The following is an 18,940-nucleotide window of genomic DNA, read 5'->3' on the forward strand; positions in this document are numbered from 1 at the left end:
ATGTATACACAAAGAATATACTGGTTTCTCGCTACTGAGGACCCAAGAACTGCAAAACTAGTGCTAAGGCACTTCTCCCATCCAAACAGAGAACAAAGTAAACTGTGTTCAAAGAGACCTGCCCAACCTGTTCTTAATAATCATAGATTCTACAGTCTCTTTAAGTAGCCTCACCACTAGAAATCGTTACCATGCGTCTAGTTTACATCCATCTTGTACAATTTCGGCCTAATTCTGATGGTTTGTCTTGAGGGGTTTCAGGTACGTGGCAACTCACGTCCCCTCTGTGACAGCCCTTAATACATTTTAAGAACACAATGGTGTCTCGATGCTGAGAAGTCGCATTTTGGACACTAATGTCTTTCAAATAGTGGATGTTTGTGCCTATAGGACCCCACTTCGCCACCAACCATGGCCTGCAAAACTGCCCGAGCTGCAGAGCATGGGTTACATGTCGGCCCCATCAAGCGTAGAAAATAAAAAATGCCCTTTATTCTCATACCTTTGCTATGCAGGCGACACACAGGAGTAAATGTAACACTGTATGCTGCTGTAATAAATACAGCAGTTTGATCTACTGTTTAGTTGCCTTTGTAAGAGATCAATATTTTAGTAAATCCATTAAATACAGTTTCCTGACTCATTTCCAAAGCAGTTTCACACCAGTATACTGTTCAAACAAACCGATTTATTATTAATCCAAGTAATAAAGTACACAGTATTCTGAAAGCTGTTGCAGGCATTACAGCTGCCTGTACATTAGCAATAAACACTTGTAAACATTATGATATCAGCTAAACTGTCAAAAATGGAGTCTGGAAGTGCACGTTAAATATTTATCTGCTCTCTTTACTCCTTGATGAAGAAGCTTTACAAAGTTTTAACGTAGCATTTACATACAGATATGGTGAACATTTCGTCATTTCTTCACGTGGTCAGGAGGCCACCAAGGTTCCGATGAGGGACAGACGGACGCGGCTCCGGCGCCCAGCAGAGCGGGCAGGCACCGCTGACATCCTGCACCAGAAGGACCCTCGTGCTGCTCTCGGTCCCGCTGTCCCACCCACAGGCTGCGCTTCACTTCTGTCTCCTTCTCCTTGACAATCGTCTCTCTGCTTTGGGTTCAGCTTCCATTCGCAGAGCAGGTCCCCTCTGAGCCTCCTCTGTGTCTCCCTCTCAGTGGCCGCTCCCGTCAAGCAGAGACAGAACATCCTGCCAACGACACGATGAAAAAATATCCTTTATTTTTATCCACAGAAGGAAAATGAACAATCTCTTCCCTTTTTTTCCCCCTTTACTATTCACCAACGTGGCCAAGCCAAGGGGCTGTACTTCTGCTCCAGTGTTACACGTTGAACTGATAGAAGTTCTTACTACTACACTGGCAGGTTAGAAGAGATTAGGACAATCAGAGTAACCCCTTGTCACCAATTTTGACTTTATGCACTATTTCACAACTAGGAAGCCTTAGAGGATGTTAATCTGCTGGAAATACAAGAGTGGGAGAGGAAATAAAACGCTGCCAAGGTATGGGTGTAATTCTATCTTTGCAGAGCCAGAAATCATTCAGTGCCTGCTGAGGGAATGCAAGCGGAGCAGCAGAGAGGGCACCGGCACCACGCGCCCTCCCGCTGCATCGCCCCCGGCTGCAAAACCCTCCAGTGTCACAGGCCAAAAGAAAGGGGAAAGCTTATGCAAACTCTTAATTGTCTTCAGAATGGACTTGAAGCATGGGATCAGTCAGAATTGGGAGGAATAAGGTCAGCAAGGCCATTAGAATCTATAGCCCAGGCCACCTAACACTTGAATGTTATTACGTGGAACTTCCCAGCAGCATTCTGGAGGGACATGACAAAGGCAGATGCACTTTCTGAAATGTGCACTTCTGCAAAGTCTGTAATTTCATCTTTGAGTTCTTTTTATTAGGTATAAATGCCATAATCAAGGATTTTCTTTTTCCTAGGACCTCCCCTTGGAATGAAGAGCAGAAAAACAAGAGGGCTTCTGCTCTCAGCTGACATTAAAGACAAGCTGTTGCACAGAACATCATCTATAAAAAATAAATTTATGCTTATAATGCAAAAATCCCTCACAGTTAATGCTGCCATTTCACTTTTCCCAGGTACAACGAAGGAGAGGGAGAATGGCCCTTACCTGGCTGCAGATCCAGCTCCACCGACCATCCTGCACAGACTGCAGAGCAGCTCCCCGTCCTTGTGGGTGCGCAGCCTGCACAGTGCTGCCTCCGCACCAGACGGGATCCTGTGCTGCAAGGAGCTCCTTCAAAGCTGTCGCACCAGCAGCTGTTCTAAGGGCCGTGCGTGTGTCCGTGAGGCTTCGGTAGCAGCAGGTCACGCAGACAGGCACAGAGCTGCTGGTCCTGCAGGGACCGCAACCAGCGGGTCTTCAGAGCACCTGGGAAACTGTCCTGTGGGTGGACATCTCCATAGCTTCTGCATGATGTCTGCACAGCAGCATGAGCTGTGCTCTTCCAAAACACCCTGCTGCCCCCAGCTTGACTAACAGCCTCTCCTGCTCACTTACTGCAACCTCTGAGCCGACTCTTCCAAGAGCTGTCGAGCGGAGCCACGAAGGAAGCGAAGCACAGAAGAAACACAGAACAAAGGGAAAACCCCCATGTGGACATAAGCCAGCCAAGATGTCATCATATGGGGTGGGGGAAAGGAGAGAGAAGGTAGAGCACGCGTGCCTGGGGACCTGCGGGGTGATACAGCAGCACTATCAAAATCCAAGCTCAACGACCCAGAAATTAAATACATCCCAACGGCAAAGTAGCTACATCCAGCCTGAGCAAAGCGAAATGGCTTTGCCACACATCCCAACTAGGGAAGCAAAGCCCAGCAAAGCACACGAGATAACGCTACTCGGAGAAGACTGTAATTGAGTTTGAGTTCATAACAATACAAGAAACAAAGGTAGGGACATGGACACACATTTGTGTTCTCTCTGCAGCTCACTGAGCTGTTTAGTTCACAACCCATCACCCCCTTAACATCCCTCTGTTCCCCACAGCTCCTATTTACCTGCCTGCGTCTACTTCACAGACATTTTTAATCTAGTCTGGTAGTTTTGTTAGGTGTGCAATATTGTAATAAACAATCAAAATCAAACTGCAGCTATTGAAACACAAGAATAAATTAATTTTGTGAAGCCCTGATGTTGTTTCAACTTTTTTACAACTATTTTCTCACAAATTCAAAAAAATTTGGGGTCATGAGTATGTGATACACCCATGTAAACTGGAGGGTTTGCTGCCAGCAAGCAGGTAACAGACCAGCTCCAGGCAAAGCAGGACGCATAGGAAATACACATTGGGGGCACAATGCAGAATCACAATTAAAAAGCCACACATTCCTTATTTTGTGAATGAGAACAACAGGGTCTAACAGTTAAACACGCATCTCCACTTCAGATAATGGGCATTTTGCCACTGGCTTTGAGAGAAACAAGACCCTACTCCGGAGTTTAATCAAAATGCTGTTGAAGCCCGTGGAACAGCCCCACGGGGAAGCAGTGGCCGGCCATGCAACTTCGCAGAGCCACGCTGGTTTTAGAATATTAGCAACGTTTGAAATGAAAATTTTGGCAAAAGTTGCTCTTAACTAGCTCTACTGCTTTTAGTACCGATGCAGGTACAGTTTTGCTTCTATTGCACTTTTCAGTATAACATTACAGCAGAGACTGTGCGTGTGTGTGTGTGCACGCCTGAGATAGACGGCAACGCTGTTTTAAGCACGGCACGTGAAGAGACGCTCTCTAAAATAAGACTTGAACAAAACCATTTCAGACACCAGTGCAACGCTGTTTTAAGCACGGCACGTGAAGAGACGCTCTCTAAAATAAGACTTGAACAAAACCATTTCAGACACCAGTGCAAAAGGTTCACCTTAACTTCAGCATGACTTGGCGTGCAATTCATAATTCGTATGGAATATCTGACACACACAATATGCTACACACTGCCTTTAGAAGTAAGAGTTTATGTCAGACATAAGGAACTCCACAGCTGTCAAGCAGCAAATGCAGCACAAGTCACGCACAGCAAACTAACATAAGTATCTTTAAGAGGAGAAGGAAAAATCTAAGAGTCATCCAACATAAATGAGGAATTAAGTCCTGCTCATCCATCCTTCCCCACCTGAACACCTTCTACATCTTGGCGAATGGTCAACCTTGAAATTAAATGAAACAATGACACTGTAGAAAAGCACCGAGGAAAATAACCACCAACACCACCACTGCAGCACAGAAAGTGAAATGTCACCTCGCTTCCCACCATTCCAAGAGGACAGAACCCAAATTAAGTCATACGCCACTTACTTTACTATACCTGCCTCGGCAAGATGCAAACTGGAAGGGATGGCAAAGGCACGTTCCAACTTGCTGACTTCTCCACACTTGACAAACGAAAGCAGACAAGGGCAACAGCACCATGTCAAGAGTGTCCTCAGTAACATGCAAGGGAGAACAATCTATTCGTTCATCACAATCCTGTCCGCAAAAGCAGAATGTCTGTGTCCTTTTGAGAGTTCCTTTGTTTTTTTCCAATGTCAGCAATAGCTTGCTGTGCTCGTCATGAGGCTTGAATAACGCACCTACACACATCCTTTGAGCAAGGGAGATGGTGTATCGCTGAATACGCTCCGGCGCTCAACCCAGAAACCAAAAGGCTTCTAGACAGTCTACAACCCACGCGCAGCACACACGGGGAGCTGTGCACACCGTGGCACTCCTAACACATCCACAACAGGACAGTCTGACTCCCAGGGGTAAATGGGACATGGGGACAGGCAGGAGACACTATGACCATGATGCACATCAACACAGTGCAAGAAAAACGTGCTTCTCCTTCAGTTTTTCTCTCTCACCCTCCTTTGATAATGTATTACCAAAACATTCCCTTTCCAGCCCTAAAAACCTGCCCTTCCAGTGCCTGTCACCTTAGCGAGCCAATGGTGTAATTAGGATTTATAGCAGTTCTGTACAAGAATTCTCCGCTGTGGGTGAAAAAGCTAGAAGAAACGTGAAAAGTTAATCCTCTAATTACTCCAGAAATCTGCATGCTAATGTAATGCCATAATAATGAAGATTGCAAAGTAATTAAACTGTGTAAACGCCTGCAAGAGGGAGCAAAATTTGCACACGTGGAACATGCTTGGACTGAACATGTGTGCGCAGCCGCACCAAAGGACCATTGTGCTTATGTTCTGCCAGCACCAAAAAGGTCAGTGTAGACACAGTCTTTGTCCTTTCTAACCACAGAAGCACAGAGGCAGGGTTGGCCAGGACCTCGCGACATCGCTCAATGTATCTGCCGCAAGACAGGACCAACCCTACTCCCGCCATTGCTGGCAGAGTGCACTCTGCTCTCTTCTTCACGGCCTGAAGAGGTGGAGACTCCACAAGCTCCCCAAGCAGTCAGAGACCCATTCCCAATATCTGGTTTGACTCTTTCCTGCTGCATCTTAAATCCGTTATTCTTTACCCTTTGGCGCACACAGCAGCTATTCCTCACCTATCACTATTCAGACACAATTATAAGCTCTGATCATGTTCCTCCGCCCCGGAGTTTTCCTTCTGCGGGCCAATCAATCCCATTCTTTCTTCAGCAGTGATGTTATGTAGATCTGTGGTCGTTCCCACCGCTCTCCCCTGAACCTCCTCCCACTGTTCATTCTTGGAGCGCGGTGCCCAAAACCGGGCACTGTGCTCAGCTGAAACCTTTCCAGCACCAGGACGTGCCCTGCATGCGCTCCTGTTCAGCTACTCCAGCAAAACCTAAGCATTTGCAAAACAGCTTGACGCTAGTGACTGATGTCCAGACCATGATCCACTATCAAAACTGCAAAACGGTCTTACCGTTATCAAGGTGTTCTTCCCGCCTGAGCATAGTTCTCTGCGCTTGGCTCAGTGACAACCCATCACGGCTTTACTGGAACACCTCTTCAGCCTGTCAGCACCATTCTCAATTCTAGCCGTGTCTCCCCATGCTCTAGCAGCCCTTCCCATCTTCACGTCATCCGAAAATTCAGCACTCATAGCCCATTCCACCAGTGAGGTCATTAATGACAACAACGATGAAAACCAGACCAACCCTTCCCACACTTCGATGTATCTTTCCATTAGAATGATGGACCATTGGTAACTGTTATTTGGATGGCGATCCAACCGGTTTTGCGTAGATTCCATACACATTATTGTCAAAAATGCTACTAGAAGTCAAGCATTCTGGCCTCTGTAGAGCCTTCCCCAGCTACAAGACTTGCTACTCAGTTGCAGGAAGATATTTTCACGTTTTTCAAAGTCACATTGGCTTTACTGAACTCCTTGGTTTCTTGCTTACACATAATTTGTTTGTTCCAGTTTTTCAAAGAACAAAATAATTTACCTGTAATTCTCTTTTACCTCTTTATAGACATTATGCTTTTTACTTCCCACTCTTCCAGCACTTGACCTGTCTCCCCTGAGTTCTCAGACATAACTACAAATGCTTCTGATACTGCTTTAGCCAGTTCCTTAAGGAATTAAGTTCATCAGGCATAGCTGATTTGAAAATATTAAATAGGTCTGAACACACTCTAACTGTTTCTTGCCCTTTTTTAGCTTGCGGTTTTATTCTCTGCCATACAACCATAAGTGTGTGTCAGGGTGCACCCAGTAAGACTCAAATGCATCCGTGAGAGTAGTTCTGATCTCAGAGATAAAATGTAATATAACTTCTTGTCCTCAGGTCAAGCTACAGATTCCTTTAAATCACAAAGCACCTCATACCTTCGTTCATTGTCATCAAGATGAGCAAACAGCACGTTCTTGGAGATGGCCTTCGCCAGGGCAGTCATAGTTTTATAGTCCTTCGGAATAACCTGTAGAGAAAACAATGAAGGGTAATTACACGCCTGGTTGTATTTCTTTATAGATCTTGAAATGTATAGCAGATGCCACTATTCAAGATAATGGATGCAATTTGATTTCAAACATTGAGAAATGTTTAGCCTATAACATGAAGCCACCAAGAAAGTAATAAATCACAGTTTTGATAATGTGAGGATAAGAATTTACGTGCTCAATATGACAACTAAAAATGAAATAGAAGATTTGGGGTGAGTGGGGAGAAGGATATCCATAAAATACTATAGTTAGCAGGTACTGGCAGCCGCGTAGTCTCCTTGTAAATCTCCTGGACTGAGGAAACAAAAGCCGCGAGGCAGGGAGCGCAGTGGGTGTGCTGGGCAGGGACACAGCAGCGTCTTTAGGTGTCACAGTGACCAGGCATCCGACTAAAATCAAATGTCAGGAAGAACCACTTGGCCATTTCTTACACCGCGCTTCCAAGCAATCACTGAATTCAAGCCAACAGCCCTCTTTTCAGCAAGACTCTTATTCTGTTAGTTGGCAGCGGCATGTTATGTCGGACGTGCTGACAAACACTGCTCTCTCTGGTGTCAGGAACGAAGCAACAGAACAGCCTGCCGCAGAGATGCACCCCGTGCTCCTCGGGACGGAGCCGCGCCAGGCGCCTGCTCAAACCACAAAGCTAAACCTGCTTTGGCTTCCCCTCGGTGACACAGCTCAGGGCACTGCCTGTGGCACTAATCCTGCAGCCCGCCCCTTCCAGGGATCCTTTACATTGCCTTATGACCCAAATGTGTTTCTATCCTACTCTGAATTCAAGCCAGTGGCTCTTCCTGGCGACTATGTGGAAATCCATCTGTTTGCAATAGTTGAACACAACCCTTGCCCTGCTTTTTATGCTTTCAAATTAGTTTAATAATTTGTCCTTTCAGAGTCACTCTTTGTTTCTGTATTCTAGAAACCTCTGTCACAAACACACATCCATGGGCTTCACCGTGGGATTTATTTGCTGATGGCAGAAGACAAAGCACTGACACCAACCCTCCCAGTGCTAGTTCTACATTCCTTGCAGCATCTGCAGCCTGATGAGAAACCAGCCTCTAAATTATTATTATTTATGCCCAGTCAGTTCCAAATAAATTAAAATCATAACAGCCCTAGTCATAGAACACACAGAATATGATCAGTGTTGCTTCTTGTGGCTCCTGCCTACCCGTGCTACTGTCAGGGCTTATTGGCATCACTGCTGAAAAAGGAAGAAAACAAAGTTAACTCCAGGTTCCATTATAAACATCAAAGAATTACTCAGGGGTGTGGGAAGGAGTATTTCCTTTGGTTTCCAGAAGAGTCAGATGGAGCCCATATTAAGCAGAGACAAATGTGATCTTTGTGGAAGATTTTCAGGGGGATATTGCAAACCGCACAGAAAACAGGATTTGGAAGGGACTTTTAAAATACCATGCAAGGGTTTAGCAGTGCAGTGCACTAACAGCTGGACCAAAGTGGTGCTAAAATTCACTGTATACTTGCAAGTATTATTTAACTGCCACAAGAAAACTCTTCCATACTTGTTTTCAGGATGAGAAACTATCTTAATTCTTTCTTGGGCAAGAAATCCCCAGAGCAGCCGGTGAGCTGGTATCGTGAGCAGAGGAAAAAGCACATCTGACTGCAGAGGTGAAAAGTATTCTGCCAAAAACCAGGGACTGACAAAGCGTATTCCCATAAAGAACAAGCTCTTTGGGTTCAAGCCACTCCAGGCATGCACAAAAGCGCATTAGTAGCATCTGTCAACCTTCTGAAATGCATTTTTAGTCCAGCTCCCTAAACAAACATGACACACACTATTGTCATGTCTGTCTTTTAATAACCTTTTGTCTTTAATAACCTTTTGTCTTTTAATAACCTTGAAAGCTTTGGCCAGTTTAAAAAAAAAATGCGGAGTTATTAAGAGATATCAAAGATATAATATGGCTAGATATTGCTGTGAAAAAGGCACCTAAAAAAAATAAGCCCAAATTAGTGTTCCTACTGAAGAAATGACCTAATTTAGGATTGGCATTTCTTCAAAGACAATGTCACATAAAATTGCCCAAGTATGGTCAACAGAATTCTGAAAACCCAAGTGGTACCAAACCAACATGAGCCTGAATCATCTGGGGAATCTCAATGATGTAGGTTAGAGGAAAACTGGAACTAGAAGTGACCTTTGGGGAAAAAAAGCAGAAAACACAGCAAGAGAAAAGGCTGCTTCCCAAAACCGTGAGGTTCTGACACAACTCAGAAGCTGTCAGTATCGAGAAAACGGCTGAGATCACCCACCCTGTCAAAGGGGAAAACAGATCAGCAGCACATCTCAAAAAGGGGAAGAACAGAGAATGTTGAAGCAACATTGATGGGGAAGGTGCTTAGTCAAGGAGGCAGCAAAAGAACTTGAGTGTGAAGATGGTGAAGCTGCACGCATGCTGCACAAGGACACCATCCTGCGGGATGACCCGTGATTTCAAACTGTGAGTCACTCAACTGTTCTGCACATCTCAGAATCGATGGATGGTGGCGCGTTACCTTTCTGACGTAAGAAACAGCGTCTTCCTCCGTGTACACTTCTGCGCTGACGCCCCCCCTCCTGCGCCGGGCTTTCACCACCGGGTTGGGAGGAGGAGGGGAGATCTCGTCGTCGTGAGAGTCAGATTGGGAACTGGATTTCTGCCGCGCCAGTATTTGCTTGCATTCCTCCTGCAAGGCAAAAAGAGACCATGAAACAGCTCTTACCCTGTAGCTAACCGGATACACTTCACTCCTGTTTTACAACTCTCAGCAACCCTTTTCTTTCTACATCTACACAACTGTCAATCTACACATGTAGATATGAAATACAAATATACAGGTAAGCAGCGTGAAGGGTGATGTTAACTACAATGTGTGTACAGCTATCGTCGCTCCATTACTTGACCTGGTCAACTCTTTCTTGCACAGAATGGAAACCAATGTATTATAAACTGCAGACATCTCTGCAGCTGCTCACGGCTGAGAAAGCAAAAGAACAAGCCTCTTCTGCTTATTCCTCAACATCACAGCCATTATTTTCTCAGCTGGCTTGTACATATCTTCGCCTCTTGTGCAGAGAACATCTCAGAATTCACGTGTCGATATATTAGATGGGGTTCTTCATCTTGCTCTGCATTGCAAGTTCACTGTCACCAGGAAGAACAAAGATGCTCCCTGCCCCAGAATTTCTGCCATGTAACAGATTTACCATCAAAGGGATGACGTCCAAGCAAGTAAGAGCCAAGGCAGGCTCCAGAGAGCTATGAAAAACGATGGCTGGCTGAGCATCAGCTGGCCATAGGGAGGTTATTCTCCACATTTCACGCTCATGGCATGGAAAATAAAATACAAAGGGGAATCCCTGAAGAGACAGTATAACAAGGGCAGGAAACAGTATAGAAAACCTTCAAGAAAGGACATCAGAGATGCAAGACACCGTCAATTCACGCACTGAATTGCTTGACTTCTAAAGAATTAGGACAAACAAGATTACCTATAATTATATCTTTGGAGACCCCATCTCCTACTCTTCCTGGGATCCGAGGGTGAAGCACACAGGAGTGAAATTCCCTTTGCATCGCCCATGTCTATCAGCCAAAGGAACTGGTTTTATCATCCCCAGCCCACCCTCTGGCCCCTGGAGCCTCCACACGGCCTCCGCCACCTCCCCAGCGCCTTCTGAGCTGGGTCCTTCTCTTTGCCGACCCTCCCTAGGGCAGGGGAGAACTGGAGATGGGATGGACCACATGTCCTGTCCTCGGCTTGTCTGACACAGGAACCCCAAGGGCACGTGCAGGAGAGACATGAGCACAATGAGAAGCAAGCCAACTCATGCAGCACTCAAGTCATTTTATTTGCTGCTACCTGTTGTATACTGTAGGTGTAACGCACACCCCGATAGTCTCGGTGTTATGTTGATGGACGCACACATAGTCCGCGACTCCCTGAACAACTCCGGTATTTCTGGGACAATTCAGATGAGCAGCATTGCAGCCCACCCAAGAGAAAACACAGTAACGCTGACAAGCCTGCGCACCCCATAAAACCAACATTCCTTTGGCGAGGATGCCAGAATCACAGAGCCATGGAAGAATCACAGCATCACAGAATCATTTTGGTTGGCAGAGACACTCAGGATCATCGAGTCCAACCATAGCCCAACTCCAGCACTAAACCACGTCCCTGAGAACCTCATCTAAATGCCTTTTAAACCCCTGCAGGGATGGTGACTCCACCACTGCCCTGGGCAGCCTGTTCAATGCCCCACAGTCCTTTCCATGAAGAATGTTTTCCTGATATCCAATCTAAACCTGCCCTGGCACAACCTGAGGCCATTTCCTCTTGTCCTATCACTTGCTACTTGGGAGAAGAGACCAACCCCTCCATGCTCCAACCGTCTTACACAATTAATTTCCAAGGAGACTCTGCAAGCGGAGCCAAGCGTGGAGCCGGTGGAGGAGGGAGAATCTGGGAGCACCAGACACGTGGCAGGTTACCAACATAACCAGCTGGTCTCATTGAGAGAGGAAATGAGTTATCGTTAACTCATCAGGTACGACACCAGAAAACAGCGATACAGAAAACTGGCTCAAGTTCACCATTTCTAAGCTTGCAAGAAAAACAGATGATTAAGGTATGTTTTGCCATTGATGTTTACAAATGTCTGACAAATCCAGTTGTGCCACTTGTCTTTTCTGGTCTTATTCCAGTTTCTTTCCTCACCATCACTGACATTGCCCCTCTCATTAACCTAAGGAGCCTTTGACACCAATCTTTGATGTATTATTGCTCTTTGAAATAAATAACTAAATAGAATTTCCCATGCTGCAGAATCCAAGGCAACAAGACACACGTTCTAGGTTTGATTAAGGGACTACTGAAATATTCCAGAGACGAGCAAAGAGATAAAATGCAGAGGGCTGGCTAAAGATTGAACCTTCGAAGGTCCTGACCTGCCTCGGAAGGTGCCGCGTTCCTCCCAGACTGGTGCTGTTTGAAACTGGATCAGAGCAGTGTGGCTCCTGGGCTGCAACACGGCTGAGCTGGCGGCTCTAATAAAACCTGACAAAGCCCTGAGTTCACATGTGTTAAATCCTTCCTGGAACTTTTTCATTTCCAATTCAAATTTCAAATAGCGGCACTGGACATGTAAAAAATGACTCAGCTACATTTTCCCATCGTGCGAGAACTGCAAGTCCTATTTAGCACTCTCATAAACTTCTTCCCCACATGCGACTCCTCTCTAACTGCCTCTAGCTCCCTTAATTACAGTTATGCACTTGTAGAAATACAAACATTTAACATAAAAGTATGTGTGCTACATATTAGCATTATACTTAATAACCAGCCATCAAAACCAAAGCTCCGACTGAAGAATTCCAAATAATATTACTGGCTATTGCAGCTTATGTACCTCTTCAATAGTGATAATGTTCTCTGTTTATATTAAATAAACACAACCAAATGCAGCCTGTTCCAAAGCTTCACCTTGCTGGACACTAAGCAGAAAGTACACTAAAAGGTAACTACAACAAGCAGCCAGGTAACTATTTAATGGTATGCAGCACTTAAACTGTTCTTTTTATAGACAGTATATTTACTAATAGACAAGAGCAGTAGTCAGTCCCATTTGAATATCAAATATACACTTATTTTTCAGCACACATTGTAGAAAAGGCACTTCCAAGGAACTAATAAATAATATCTCCTCTGCCCCAGCACTGATTTATACAAGAAAGCAAGCTCAGCGAGGTAAAATGAATATCACAAAGCATGCTCTTAAACCCAAATACCTTTTAAAGCCACAAAGATATTAAAGGATTATAAAAGTGAGTTACCATATGATTCATTTTAAAAGGAAGTCTCTTCGCTACAAACTCCTTCTATATAAACAGCAGATAGTTGACTGGCTGGCTTTTCCATATGCTGCTATTTGTAGTCTAGGTAGGATTTCCATTACTGACCTAAAGAGTGCCTTTTGAAAACAAAAGCGTATGCTCTGTCCTGGGTTAAGCTTTCAAAAAGACATCTTCCTTATATCCTGGGGTGAAACCGCACAAACACAGCAAAGGTTTTAAAGGAGGAATGGACTGTCTGAAGAATAGTTCTTCAGACACAGCTTGATGCGAACGCTTGTGCAGAACTCACTTTCAAGTAAACACCTCACCATCTTTTGTTGTCATGACAACAAGCGATCTCACTCCCTAGTCGGATGGCAGCGATAATTCACAATCACATTGCCCAATTATGTCCACCTCAAAATGAGAAAACGCATGGAAGGCACAATTGCAAAACAGTGCAATTGCCTTTGAGCAGCACGCCCCAGGGAGCACCTTGTTCTTCCCTTCTCACCCGTATCTGCACTGGCTTCGGTGGGGACGCTCCTGACTTGTAGGACACGTAGGACCCAGTCCAGTTGTCCAAAGGCCAGTGCTCTGTTGGGTGACCTTGCTTGGCTTGACATCGCACGTCATTTAGTCTTAAACAGCAGTGAGGACCACGTGTGTGCTGCTGAATGAAGCCTCCAGCGTCACTGCCACGGTCCAATGCAATGATATATCAACACCCCCCGAATCTACAAACCAATGTTGCTGTGTAACCGTAACACCCTATTTCATATATACATAATCCAATCCTACTTCTATTGAAACTACGCTGTAAGTGTCACAAACCTAACAAAAGTTGTGAACAAAAGTCTTTCCTGGGATATCTGGAGGAGAAAGATGGTGAAACTAGAATACCATCACTGAGTTCAGTGATAATAAACTGGAAAAGAAAGAAAATATACCATCATTGCCTCAAATTAAAAGAAAGAAGAGCCAATAAATACAACTGCAATGACCCATTTATCTTTTGCGTGTTCCCCTTCGGCTAAGGCGTTTGTGCTACAAGAGGTTGAGGTAGAAAACACAGGAATTCAGTACCCCATCCTCAGCGCATGGGGTCACCGCCTTTCCTGATTAACGCTTCCATGAGTCTGTAACGAGTTTAAACACTGCAGGTGAAGCAGCCACAACACCGAGGGAGTTCTGAGGTTCCCCTTCCTCTCAGAGCACTAAGAGCACACACGCTTCCTGACCCAGGAACGGTCTCCTGCAGCCACAGCATTTCCAAACACAACTTCACCTCCAGCAGTTCCCCTCCCGGTCTCTCCTCCCAGGCTTTGTCACCACCTGAAACTCGGGTGTTTCAGCTGCAGGAAGAACAGCAGCTCGGGAGGCTCCACATCACGGTGCAGCTTTACAACAACATCCCAAGGAGACTTTTAAAAGCAGGTCAGCCGCTCAGTATCGCTGCTCACTATCTCTGCTCTTCCTCCTACAATTCATTCATTGCATTCAAAAGCAACAACACAAAGTACATTCTCAATGAAATATTTTGTCTTATTTTTTCCTCGGGTTCACTCATAAAGTTTTCGAATTGACAGACCTGGAATCCGCTTTCTATTTGTTCACAGAAAACGTGCAGCGCACTTCACGCACACATAACTAATGTGTCTTTGCACTGGAACTGACCCAGAGGAGATGCTCTCAATACGGGAAGGTTTCTAACAGCGCCCCATCGCTCCTGGAGGCTGACACAATGATTTATAACAACTAATAAAAGCCCAAGGTGAAGCACTCTGCTTGTTGGAAGCGCAGGGTTGACTGGTGCCATCGCTGAAAGCTGGGGGAATCTGGGAGGTCCTAATGTCCTTTCCAGTCTTGTCTTTGTCATCTTGATGACTGTCCAGCCTTGTAATCAAAGACTCACACAATCCCAACCATAGTTCCACTGCCTTTCCCATGTGAAATGCCATCTCCTCTTCTACAGCATCACTAAGAAATATCTTTAACATCCACCCATCCTACTAACATATTTATCCACTCCGCAGTTATCCACCGGGTCGATCAGTCCATTCCCAATTTCCAATCTAGGAAAGGCTAATCTAGGTGAGGCTCCTGCCAATCTAGGCCAATCTAGGTGAGGCTCCTGCCTCACCTTGGCTGAGCAATAAGCGGCAATGGAAAGGGTCAGCAGCTGCCAGTGCTCCACCCCATGCTCTGACAGTTCTAAAACAGAAGAGTGAGGAGGAATCACAGAAGCGCAGCTCAAAACTCCCCCATCCCTGAATCGGGAGCTCTGCTTCAGCTGGGATGAGTTGCTATGCAGTCCTAACGGCCCCTCAGAAGACGGGTGGTGGGATTCACCGAGCTGCAGACGAGCAGGGGGCAGGTGTGCAGCCAGTTCTGCACCCAAGGGCTCCAACACAGGCAGGGTAAGCCTGGACAAACTCTTTTTCAAAAATCAGTTAGTAAAATCAGGCTTAAAGGCCCCTACATATGTTTGGGAGCCTATAAAAGGCTGCAGTCAGCTGGGGGCAAATACGTGTACATACCTGTTCCCAGCTATAAATGCCCATCAGTTTCAAGAGCTTTCCCAAAGTCCGTAGTGATGGAGTGAAATCTGCCATCAGACAGTGCCTGACCCGGCCCCGTTGCGAACCGAAATGTGGCAAGGTATTTCATTCATGTGTTTAAAGCTACCGATGAACCTGTTTCTTTAAAGCCACTTAGATGCTTATAGATTAACATGGATTAAGTATCCCGATCAATGTAAAACATGATAGCTTGAGATGTGAAACAAGGATGACACCCAAACACACCTCCCTTCTCGTTCCACCACTGCGCTCCATCTTTTTCTAGTTTTTGACCTCGAGACCGGGAAAGCTGCTCACACTTGTGGCCTCACAAAGCAAGCAGGGAGCTCAGCACCACTCTAACATGTTCTGCACAAGCTCGTAAGAGCACGGCTTCACTTACAGCTGATTTGATTTCTTAGGAAAACAACTCCACTCTTACCCCTTCATCCTCCACCTTTCCCTAAACCTCCTGCGTTTAGCAACGCTGCCTGAGGGGTCCTAAAAATCCACCTGTTCCAGGAAAACCCCTCCCAGCTTATCTTAAAGGAAGGAGTTATACTTAGCATAATCACTAAAAAGAATGAATGTCATTGTCTTGGCCAGGCTCTGGTGGAAGCCATTGACTGAAAAATCTGTTGTGACAAAATGTAAGTACTGGGAGAGACGGCTATTGCAGAAGAAAAGCCTGATGCTCAAATACCTTTGGTCCTGAAAGTCTTTATGATAAATAAATAAACTGTATTTTACTAGCAGTGAATGAATTTGTAGTTTACTACACACTTTCTTTTCAGTACTAGTTTACAGCAAACCTGCCACACAAATGCCTCTATTTTTCTGATCGGGTCTGTGTGCGATGCTGTCTCATATCACCAGGTGGAGCTACACAGATAATCTCATTTTGCTTTATTTAATTACAATAGGTAGGGCCCAGGTTTTTCTAAAACTCTCTTTTTGGATGGTACCTTAAGACACACAGCATCAGCCTGCACCCATAAAACCACTGCCAATCCACAGCAATCCCAGGGAGCAAGTTCAGCATGTGCAAGACAGTACGTATGGTGTGTAGCAGCAACACAAGGGACCAGGAGAGAGCCCAGGTCTGCAAGGTACCAGCAAAAACCACCTGGCTCGGCTGGCAAAGGCTGCTCTGAAACTGTCTCAGTACGGCTGAAAATACAAAGCTTTGCCTATAACTTCTTAATAATAAACTTCTTTACATAAAGCAAGAACTGAAGATAAAAGATGGGTTCCCTGGGTTTTTTCTGCTCTGCTTTCTTTGGTCCTCAAGTAAACAGGACCCCAACCACCACCAAGTTCTGTGCAGTGACAGGGAAACGTAAAACAGATTATTCCAAAGAAAACATTACATAATTTTTAAAATCTCAGGTATCTGAGCTGTTTTCAACTCTTTTCTGTGCTCAACGGAATGTTGGAGATTTTACACAGTATCTGCTGATGTGATCAGAGTAGATCCCACCTGCAAGCTGGTACCTCACAGCATCCGAAAAGCGATGTGCAAACTTCCCAGTATAGAAACCTGGCTGATTCTCAGCAATTACTGACGTCTCAAGCAGGCCCTGCCAGTACTACGTGACCAGAAAAATACCTATTAAAGTTCTCCTACAAATATTTTCAGATTGATGTTTTTGAATATTGTACTTGCTGCAAATAAGATGCAAACTTTAAAAGACATCAGGTGGCTCTTTGAACCTTGGCACTTCTCCAGCTGAAAATGACTGCGGAATAGAACATCAAACCTCAGTCTCCAGCACTTTATTCCTAAGTATTTATTCAAGTTTTCACTCTGCAGCTCTCTCAGGCCATGTCTGTCCTGTGAAGTGAAAAATGGCCTGAATACAGCCCAAGACAGCCCACATCCCTCACCCTGATGCCATCAGAAGGCAAAAAGTAGTTATGATCTGGTCTGATCCTGAATATGATAATAAATCTTGATTTTTCTGGGTTGATTGTATAAGATGTAGTTAAGAATTAGCAAAATGAAATAACCTTTTTTTACTTTTTTAATTGGCCGCTGAGGGAGCTGCAGCACATTGATGTGGATGGAGGTCTATGCTTTCCATAAGATCCCTTTCCAACCACTTGAAAAACATCCAACACTTCATCTCTAAACTGTCCACATGATTTTCTGACAGATACACTGTCATTCTACTGCTCTCCTCAGTGGAACGTGTTGTCTATTTTAATGACTTTGGAAAATAACTCCAAAATACCACACTTTGGTGGAAAAACACATGACTCTGTTTAGAAAATCGTGCTTAAACCCAAAGATTTTCACTCCTCTCCCTACACAGGACCAAAATTAAAGCAGTTAATAGCAAACGTGCCACATCAGTGTATTGCTCATCCACATACAAAAATCTGTAACGGGCAATTGCTAAATTCATAATTCAATTAAAGATTCTTCAGAGTACCTATATATGACAAATATCTTGTAAAAACAGGCTAAAACTTATTGAAATCATGCGACACTGGAAAAACCAGGGAAGAGCATCTCCTGCTCTCACAGACAGGTTCTTCCCATAGATGAAACTTCAGGACAGCACTCATCGTCACACAAAGCATGCTCATAATTCTTTGGGTCATTTTTAACAAGTGCAGTTTGATGAGAAATTATAATCTTGGTGTTACGCACAAAAATTCTATACAATAGCCAATATTATGGTAGACATCAGCAAATAAAGGGTTGGGGTTTTTCTTCTAATAGCCTGTTTATTAACAGTGGCCTGATAATTTAAAATTTAAAAGGAAAAATGTACCAAAATATTTGAAACTTTCAAATCCACCTTTTTCAGTTTAGAAATGGAAAATTATAAGCCATCGGAAAATCACTGACCTTTTCTAATTTTTCAAAGTGTTCTCTGAGGAACTTCATGGGTCGATCTGGCTTTGCTATGCAGAGATTTACAATGCACTCTTTCAAAATCTGCTGGATGTTGTGCTTCTGAACGTAGAGTTCGCATCCCTTCAGGCTCTCGTCCTCTTCCACGCTGCAGGAAGAAGCAGCAGCCATCTTCAGGCTTGTAAACAGAACACAGACCTAGGTAAGAAAATGGTGCAAGAAAGAGATAAGAGACAGTTCTCAAATCCCGTGTCAGAGATCTCAACGAGCAAAGACATTTTAACGTCGCCTATTCAAGCGCTATTGATCCTGAACATTTCATTGTTCTGGGGTTGTATGTGGAAATGCTGAGCTGTGTCATCTTTGTACAATCAACACACAGAAAGAGCATTTTAACTCCTAGACAACAGTCAGCCTTTGGAAATAACGGCGCAATTAATCATACAAGGCCATGGGTTTCAAAGACAGCTATTAAATGAGGGCGCAAAGCCTTGCCTTTCTGTTCCCCTGGGGACTCTCTCCCCATCACCACAAAGCCGGTTTTCTACAACAGGATTTTGGGTCAACTTTAACATCCAACCTTTTCACAGAGAGCAGCCTTCCCGGTCCCGGGGAGATGAGGAGGAGAGGGCTGAGCTGCGCAAAGGGGGAGTTTGGTAATTGGGAGAAAACAACCCCAAACCCCCTTGTTTTCCCCCAGCGAGCACCCAGCGCCCCGTTCCACACCAAAACCGGCGCGGGCGGCTCTAACGCGGGTC

The 18,940-nt window shown here is 44.9% G+C and overlaps 1 protein-coding gene across 1 annotated transcript in view; it reads right to left on the reverse strand.

The window, feature by feature from the left end:
* PRKAR1B (protein kinase cAMP-dependent type I regulatory subunit beta) overlaps positions 1-18,940 on the reverse strand; it is a gene marked incomplete at its 3' end in the record, with an annotated part of 83,448 nt that overhangs the window by 64,116 nt on the left and 392 nt on the right. Inside the window, exons 2-4 of the mRNA XM_080354153.1 lie at positions 18,177-18,380; positions 9,439-9,609; positions 6,793-6,884 (exon numbers count right to left, since the gene is read on the reverse strand). Coding sequence (XP_080210279.1) covers positions 6,793-6,884; positions 9,439-9,609; positions 18,177-18,353 — 440 coding nt within the window. The 5' untranslated portion in view covers positions 18,354-18,380. The remainder of the gene's footprint in view (positions 1-6,792; positions 6,885-9,438; positions 9,610-18,176; positions 18,381-18,940) is intronic.

Source organism: Nesoenas mayeri (genome assembly GCF_963082525.1).
Source record: "Nesoenas mayeri genome assembly, chromosome: 15".
Lineage (NCBI taxonomy): Eukaryota > Metazoa > Chordata > Aves > Columbiformes > Columbidae > Nesoenas > Nesoenas mayeri.